General features: G+C 43.6%; 1 protein-coding gene across 1 annotated transcript; it reads right to left on the bottom strand.

Annotated features, from left to right (window-relative positions):
• Window positions 1-6,643: 6,643 nt before the first annotated feature.
• LOC116380206 (zinc finger protein 503-like) lies at window positions 6,644-9,259 on the bottom strand. Its single transcript, XM_031842153.1, has 2 exons — window positions 8,699-9,259; window positions 6,644-8,221 (listed from the first exon to the last, which is right to left on the bottom strand). Exons 1-2 carry the CDS (start codon window positions 8,951-8,953, stop codon window positions 6,794-6,796), a joined length of 1,683 nt encoding a protein of 560 aa, XP_031698013.1. The 5' UTR covers window positions 8,954-9,259; the 3' UTR covers window positions 6,644-6,793.
• Window positions 9,260-9,331: the final 72 nt, after the last annotated feature.

Here is a 9,331-nt window from a genome sequence, read left to right as displayed (position 1 = left end):
TTCGCACGGCAATTAGCTCCGTCCTCATTTGGGTCTGCAGTCCCACAGGGTTAGGAAAGCCATTTATCATCCTCTGGGCTTGGAACTCCGCGGCTCCGTCTCAGGTAGTTTTTGTAAACATCCATTGGCCCCGGCTCTTTCCGTTTCACCAAATGAGAGGGAGATACAGTAGATCTGAGGTTCTGCCATCTATCCATCTGTCAGACGCTTTGCTGTTTCTCTACAGGTGTGAAGTCAAAAGGGAAATGTCATTTCACATGGCTCATTTGTCATGTGGTAACTACATAGTGAGAGTGAATAGAGTGATGACAACATGGCCCCTTGCTTTTTTTTATTTTTTTTGGAGGGTCTGGATTTGGATTGTAGAGTGCGGGTGAGACTAAAGAATATTCTGTACATGGCTAATGAGGAGTACGCTCAATAGAAAAAGGACTTATTATGTATTTAATGTTGAATATATTGAGTCTTTTAGTGAGCAGAATTTATAGAGCTTTTTAATAGCAGACTTGACATTTAGCACATGTTTACACAGACACAGATGTAACATATCTAACCTCATTAGGCACATATTAAAGAGCTATTCATGTTGTACCCTGATCTACGTCTTGAGTAATATTGAAACTTAAGTGTTGGCTCTGCTCCACGTATATAGCTTCCAAATGCCTGTGGGGCGTCATTAAAACACATATTTGAGCAGGCAGAGCCATAAACATATGCTGGATGCATTTTCTGTGTTGTAAGCCGAAACATCTTCAGAGGCAGTCAGGAAAATAATTGAAGTACAGTATGTGCATTTTTCTGTTTTCACATCTGTCCTTGGAGAGTCATTACTTTACAAAGAGCTTGCCAACTGATTCTGAATCCATCATTCGTTGAAGCGATATATTGCGGTCTTTATCAATCAGAATTAAGGAATTAGATTAAGCTCTTTGGTTTTCTCCCTCTTAAGTGGAGTCACACTGCAGAGCAGACCCAGGGGTTATGGGGAGTATCAGAGGGGACTAATTGTCAAGGTTATGTCTCAGCAGATGATTGATGTGAGGCCAGGCTGTTTTTGTCAGCCTGTCAGGTGGCTGGAATGTTTAATGTTCTCATTATTGGTTGCTCTGTTGTGTATATTTCTCTGTCAGCGCCGCTGAGCCATCTGAACTGCCAGAGCACTTCAAAGGCCTGCAGGTCATCCGTCTTCCTCCTGACGCCCTGAATGTTCAGCCTCAGCTGAGTGCTGGTGATTTGTTATGACTTGAGAGCCAGCTGACAGACAGGTCTCCTATAAAAAAACATGCACCCATTTCCCTTTTGTCGTGCGGTGAAAGCACCGCTGCTCCTGTAAATGGGAGGGTGCGCAACTGTCACAGGAGGCTGGCACCTGACAGTTGTGTCATCTCACTAATTTGCAGACAGGGACGACTTAAAGTATTTTGTCTTCTTCTTTGCTTCAGTTGTGGATTCTGCTTCGGGTGTCACGGATTCTCACAGGTCACACCATCTGTTGTGCAACACCGCAGGGAACAAAGCTGAAGGGGAATCACTATATTAAGGCACATTTTCATATTCGTCATTAGTCTGGGGTACAACACCATGCGATGGCACCGAGTGGAGAGCATCATGGGAAGAAAGCTGATGGCTGAGAAGCTAGTCATGCAATATAAAGTGAGAGGTGAGACGCTAAAGACAAGTGGAGGGAAAACGGAATCCAATTCTTTTCCCAGGCTCGTTATAAGATGGATTGTTTTCTGCTGATCTAATTTTGGATCATACAAAAACAGTCCATTTGTCTTAAAGAAAAATGATGTGCCACATGGTGCAGATGGAATTTTTCTTTTTTTTTTTTTTTTTTGAAAGCTGAGGGAGATTAAAGAGAAACTCTGCTCCTCATCCCTAATCACGAGCTGTAGATTACTCTGTCGATTTAACCAGATGGCAGGCTAGATTCTGAAGGCCCTCCTGTATATTAATGAAGAGCAGTCTGTTATATTTGACTTAGGTAAGTGAAATGTCCATCACCTGTAATGGTCTGCCAGCTGGCATTATGCATTTTGCACCACTTTGGGTCCACGTGGCATTTGTCATTTGCAACGTTATTGAAGGAACATTTTTGTTTCCTGGTATTTTCCATCATCGTCACTGTTCTGGTAAATATTCTTTCTTTTTACCAGGAAGGAAAGTCTCCAAGTCAACAGCTAATTTCCTCTCATAGGTCAAGGCAATAATTCTGGCACTAAAACTGTCGCGCCGGGCGAAGCACACAAGTTCAATAGTAACTTGATTAAGGTAGCCTGTCGACATGACTGCAAACACAGCAATACAGTATGTTAACAAACCTAATAATAGGAAGGGTGAGATAAAGTGGAGGGGATGGCTGCACAATATCTGGCCAGTCGTGTGTCTGGTGCAACGAGCCGTTGACCTTAAAGAACAGCTTATGTGGCTTCGGTTTATTGTTAGTTAGTGTGCAACATAATGCTTTCTTTGTCTTCTGCCTCGGCTGGCTTTACAAAAGACTAGTATGTGTGCGTGACTTCATCAGATATTCTTACTGGCTGCCTGCTCCGTGCATTTCAGACTAGTTTCCCAAAGAAACGGATCGTCTTTGTCTCCGAATGTCAGTCTGAAGGGACTGCAGCAAACTTAAAGAGGCAATGAACACATGTTTGCCAGCCCGAGCATCCAGAAACTCCCTCCACGAATATGCCAAGCCTAATTTTAAACCAACAGCAGGGGGACTTTGGCTGCATTTCCCAAACAGAGAGCACGAACAGCGCGGAAGCACAATGTCAGTGTGTCATACATTTAAACACTGTTAAATTAAAGGCTGTTTACTGTTCTCGGAGCCCATTCATCTTACTCAACGTTGGTCTGCTTTCTTGCAAATGTGTCAGTAAGAGCTTCCACATGCCAAGGTGAGGAGGGGAAAAAGTTGGGGTTATCGGAGGAGGGTTTTCATAGCGTGTCTCTTCAGTCAGCCTGGAGGTAATTAGCCACCTCCACACAATAAGGCCATAAGTCATTAATCACCCGGACCCGAGCAGAAGTCGACTCCCTGTGAGCAAGACGTTTGGAGACAAAAAGTTTCCCGCCTATGACAGACTTCAAAATGGCCCCTGTCAGTGCTGTGTAAATTATAGGGCATGTTGAGTGCTGAAAGACAAGGGCCCACTGTTTAACTCACTGTTGCTCTTTCCTTTGCTTTGTGTGTTGACAGACTCTCTTCGAGGTAAAATTCCCCTTTTTCTCCGTTTCCCATCGTCTGGCGTGTTACTCAAAAAGACAAACTTTATTGTGAGTATACAGAATACACACACACTCATTATATCCACATTAGGATAACCTCATGCACCAAGCTCACTTTCTTCATTTCATGATGTGGCAGTAGAGTTAATGGAAGACGACGAGCTCCAAAGGTCAACGGCTCAGTAAAACCCAGATTTAATTTTGCATTCCTACGTTTACTTTGCTTGTCAAAAGGGAGGAAATGATGGAGTGATGATAAATATGGGGCTTGTTTGGAAAAGCAAATGCCTCTCTCCTGCAAACATAAACCACCATGTATTTCGGGATGATGGAAGACACACTTCTCCGCTGATTGAACATGCAAAAGAAAGTCATCGTTTTTTTCTTTTGCTTCTGTAAACAGAGATCCGCCTGCCTTTCCAGAGTACATAAGCACTGAGTGAGATTTATTCAAAGCGGCAAAAAGTTTATGTAACAACGGGGAAATCCCTTGATTGGATCATTAATACTGCTGACAGAAGGGTGTTAAATTCATTATGTGACCATAACATGTGTAACAAGGGTTTGATGAATGTATTAGATGCATGAAGCAATTTCTGGAAAAGTCATATTTCCTACACGCGGCTGTGGGTGCTGTTGAGGAGGAACAGCAGCTCAGCGCTGCGGTGATGATGTCCACCACCTCCAACCATAACAGACAGTGTAACACATGGCGTGCAGCTGTGCAAAAGTGGCCATTTTTAACATCAACGTGTCTGTGTTTGGCCACGCTGGGCTGATCTGTTCCCCCTCAGGTGAAAGGGCACGGGTCTTACTCATGCTGCAGTTCAAAGCAGAACAGGTGGGGCCGTCGCTGTGATTCAACTTGGAGTCACAGAGCCGTCCAGTGTCTCATGTCCTGACAGTACTCAAACATGTGGGAAAGAAATCCTCTCTTACTACGTATAGATTGATAGACTTTAACATTGTAGTATAGCTGTATGAGCCAGTTTATTAAATAAACAGACGTACTAATTACCTTTATCCTTATGATTCAGCATTTGCCCCCAATGACCTACTTAATTAAATTAACTTTGTCTGAACACAAAGGGTAAAACCCGAAAGACAAAGGGTACATAACATTTCAACCTGTTGGTGATCCCACTCTGTCCATTGCAAAATAGAAATGTATCTGATACAGTACAGTATTATGAATATTGGTGAGACAATTTGCTCCTAAAATTAAAATGTCCTTTTCTGGAGATTAGCTTGGTCCTCCTTTCTAAAACATACAAAAAATAAAATAAAAAAATGAATTTATTGTATACTATTTACTACAGCAGCATATCCACTTTCATTATAAGGGATTAAACACAACATTGAACTACTATAATAACAGCTACTAGCTACACATTACACATAGATGTGTTTATTAATGTACAGTATTTACCAACTACGTATTTTACTATATTGTCATTCATTGTCTGTTTATATATCAGCTTCCACTTACTGTATGGCTGCCCTCAGGTGGACTCGTACTTGTCGACGAATACATTTATATCTGCTTACAACCACATTGAAGAGAGTTATAACATTTCTTAAACGTCTTCTTATAAATGCTGGATAGGGTAAAAGTCTTAGACTTATTCGTCTGAGGGATACTGATATTTTTAAGAATTTGCAATAGTTTGAATTTCTCTTTGTGTCTCGGGTCTCTCTTGGAAAGGAATTCTTGATTTGAACGAAGCTAAACAAACTATTTTTATTTTGGGATATAATAATAATAAAGTGTTGATAGATAAAACACAGGATTATTACACAATTTAACTCTATAAAATCCAAGACTTGCTAATTAAACGTTTAAAGCAATTTAGTCCGCTCTATAATGCACAAATTTATTGTTTAATCCTAAATTAAAAATAATCCAGCTACTGATAAAATCATGTATTGACTAGTTTATCTGTTCATGTATGGTAGGATGTGTGAATTTATACCTCGGTGTCACACAACAGTGAATTGTTGAGAAATAATATTTAAAAAACCGTAATCCCATTTGTACACATCACGTTGATGTGCTGATTGTTAACGAAAAAGGGTGTCACATGTGATCTACACTGGCTTCATGGCTGACTGGTTGCAGTGCTGAGTTGTAGGTTAGGAGCTTTATTACCATCTGTCATTGAGCTATGTTTGGGACTCATTTACATGAAGGATGGGTGGATTTGAAGAATATGACATCTGACCATAAATGATGGTGATTTTATTGCTGGAGAACTGCCTGATTTACTGAGGAGAGATAATAACACTGTTTGCTTGATTTAGTTGATTTGTTTTAAGGGGCTGATGAGGCCTTGCTTTATTTCATGTTCTCTGCTTCGTGGCTTCATTACAGCGATCACAAAAGCTGTGGAAACGTCCCGCATCTGGTGTCATCGTAAATCTTTGTTTAGCGAGCTCCTCACTGATTGTCTTTCTTAATGAAACAATAATCCATGACCTTGTAATTGAGAAGATTCAGCACGTTTTGATGAGCCCAAGAGATGATGCATCTGAACACACACACACGCGTGCATACATGCTGTATACAGCACCAAGGCCTGTAAGTGGTCTCATCCTCTTGTCACCATAAGGTTAAAAAACATTCCTAGAAGCTTCACTAACTTATATTAATATATAAAAACATCCAAAGGATTTGCAATTATATAATTAGTTCTTTACCTGTAGGCCCTTTGTAAAACCTATTGTCGTCCTCACGCAACACCAAAACCAAGGTTATCAATAAAATTAAACGAGTTTTGAGAAAATGAGAAATTTCGCCATGACTGTCCCCAATAATTTTCCGCAGCCTCTCAAACTAAATCTGGACCAAATGGATAAAATAATAAAATGTTATATATGTTTGATTAAAAAAAAAAAAACACAGTTCAATATTATTGCACAGCCAAATTAATGCCCCAAAACTGGATACAAAAATAAATGATAAATTCCTCTTATAAAAACTTGGTCTGATTTGACCTCACTGTATCTAGCCTAATCTGGTCCATGTGTAAAGCTTCGACCCTTAAACAATGAGACCAGAAACAGTCAGAGCTGTCTGTAGCTTTAAAAATGACATCCATGTAAAAAAACGGGCTTCATGAAAGCTTTCGCTCCCCACAAAATATATCGATGACAATTCTGAAGAAGCTGCTCTGATTGATTTTCCACGTCCATCTTTCTGTCATATCACTCAGCACCGGCGGCCTGCTGACCCGTCTGAGTGAGGTAGGATTACAGTGACGTGTGCAAGACTTGGTTGATTCAGCAATAAATAAAGAAAATCCACATTATTTGAAAAGTCCCATTTCGATCTGCACGAAAATAACTTGTCAATGCACAGCAGGTAAACAAAGCAATACTCTCTCCTGTGTAAAATAATGCACATTGAGTCTTCAAAGTTATATTATTTTTTATTTTAGTCACGCTTGAAGCTATCGCAAATAAATACACTGATCCCCACATGGATCCAGTCCCTGCATGAAGTACAATATAAAACTCATTGGGCCTAAATCTGCTTTTATAAATGTATAATTCTTTGACTCTACTGGTATCCTAAGGCCGAGGCTGTTGTCAGTCTTTGTCCATAAAAGGCGTACGGGGAATAATATGCCCCCGTGGCCGCGGGCATCGGCACCGGGGCCCCGGGTGTGTGCATGGGGCTCTTTGAATAAGGGTGATAGCGGCTGCTCAGTCCGAGGGGGTGATGGGGCCCCCTGAGGGCCAGAGTCCCGGGGCTGCCGGGACTGCCATTATGAGGCATGTGCATGTGACAAGCCATTGCAGCGGCCGCGGCGGCGTTGGCGAGAGAAGATGACCCGGGGTACCCGGATATCAACTTCTCCGTGCCGGCAAAAGCCGTGTGAGTCCGCAAGTGGCCGAGAAGCTCCTCGGAGGACGAAAAGCGCTTATCGCAAGGTCCGTTAGCAGAAACCCAGTTACATATGTGCGGCAGTGGATCATTGGGAAGTATAAACCCGTAAGGATATAAGGGATGTCCGCTGAAAGACGGGGCCGAGTGGTGCACGCCGTGTAACGGGTGCGTCTGGTACATGAGCGGGTATCCAGATTTGAGCGCGGCAGCAGCAGCAGCCGCCGCAGAGTCATGTGCGCAGTTAGCGCTGGATGCAGCGGACAAGTGGCTCGTGCAGTGGTAGCTCAGGCAGTAGGGGTCTCGACACAGACTTGCAGACATTAGAGATGGCGGTGATGATCCAGCTAAGGGACTCGTTCCTTTGCTGCAACCCAGCGAGCTGGCAGCAGCGTACTGTGCACTTAACAGCTGGCTGCTGGATTTGGTGGGGTCAAGGGTCATTCCATGAGGGAGGAACTGCTGCGGATAACCTGCATAGGCACCCGCCAAACTTCCGGGATAGGAAATACCAGCAGATGGCATGGGGAAAACTGTATGACCGGGCTTGTATGGGGAAACGGGGGCCACCAGTCCAGAGCTGAGAACGGAGGATGATGAGGTGACAGATGGAGAGTCTGATGTACCAGTCTTGGATCCAGATGTGTTCTCCTGGTGTGGGCTGCCGTCAGACGTAATTCCACTTATCCTATGGCTGCCATTATTATCTGTCGTACTGCTTTTATTGCTGTCAGACTCCTTCTTTTCCTCCTTGTCCCCCGCTTTGCCGTCGGCCGGCAGAGGAGAGACTGAGGTGCAGGAGCTGGGGCTGCCTGTCCTGGGGGTGAACGGCTGGCAGGTGGCGCTAGGCACTCGGAAACTGTTTTTATCTCCACTGTGGCTGCTGCTCGAGTCCTTCTTTTCCGACGATTTGGAGTAAGGTTTGAAGCTAGATTTGTCGTCGGCTCCGATGTCGCTCATTTTTAGCGGACCGGATTTGGTCTCCTTGTCACTAGATCCATTGGAGGTCACAGAGGACTTGGAGGAGGATGGCGGGTCCGGTTTGCCGATCTGAGAGCACGTTTGGGCCAAAAGAGCCAGCGGACTTTTCTTGGCATCCAGCTGCGAAATAAGACGCAACATAATTAATACGATTCACAAAATCACGTGGACATATTATGCTTTGTGGTAAATACGCACATCGGACTGTTACGCGTAGTTTACGCATTGCGCATGAACTTATCTCGAGATAAAACTCAAAACAACTCGGTGTAAATGGCAGCGTACACACAGAACTGATAAACACGGAAATTAATTTTATACAACAAGGTTATTACATTTCAGTTTATCATTTTAACGCAGAACACGAAAATGTCACACATGAACTCGGATATTAGGTCTGAAAATCTAATGAGAGGGCTATTACTTTACCGTATTGAATATATGTATACATAACATATTGAATATATTATATCAAACTATAATAGCGGGTTTGAGGCTTTGGAAGTGATTCAACAGTGAAACACTTTTCAGTTTGATATCTAGCAAATTCACGCCCGTGTGCGCAAACCTTTTCACAAACGCCGTGTTAGTTCTTACCTCGATGGGACTGATAGGAGTGGACGGTAAAGGCTGAAGGTACTCCGGGTGTAAAATGTGTCCTGACCGAGCGGTAAGCATTTTCAAAACCTTGATGGGGAGACGACTGGCTTGGCGAGAAGGGTCTGCAGGAGAGACTGAGTTGTGGATGAATAGCTGGCTGATCTTCACTGCGCCCCTCTCCCCCGAGGAGCCGCTCTCCCACGCTGGATTCGTGCTATTTCTCAGGACGGAGACCGTGGGCGATGTGATCATGACCCAATTCTCGTGGAAATGGTTAGGAAATACATGTGTGGGGTAAATAAAGCCACTACTCAAATTCGTCAGACGGTTAAAAGCCTTTGCCAAAGAGAAAATAAACGATGTTAAATCCTCAAAAGAGACGCGGAGTGTTGGAGCAGAATCCGTGCGTATCACAGCCGCGTTGCTTCATCCCTGGCGTCGCTCTGACAGTGTGGCTGTGGGTCCGAGAGCGGACTCGGTTTACGTAGTATAGTAGGCAGGAGAGATCACTCCGCCTCCTCTCAAGCAGCATCAGAATTAGTCCGCAGATCACAGCCGTTGCCGCCTCCCAATCAAAAAGAGATCCCGAGGTGAACGAAGGCTCGAGTGAATGTGACACCCCCCCCCCCC

The sequence above is a fragment of the Anarrhichthys ocellatus genome, unplaced genomic scaffold, assembly GCF_004355925.1.
Source record: "Anarrhichthys ocellatus isolate YVR2014 unplaced genomic scaffold, GSC_Weel_1.0 scaffold4, whole genome shotgun sequence".
NCBI lineage: Eukaryota > Metazoa > Chordata > Actinopteri > Perciformes > Anarhichadidae > Anarrhichthys > Anarrhichthys ocellatus.
The sequence above is the reverse complement of the archived record's forward strand: the minus strand, read 5'-3'. Positions and strand labels throughout refer to the sequence as shown.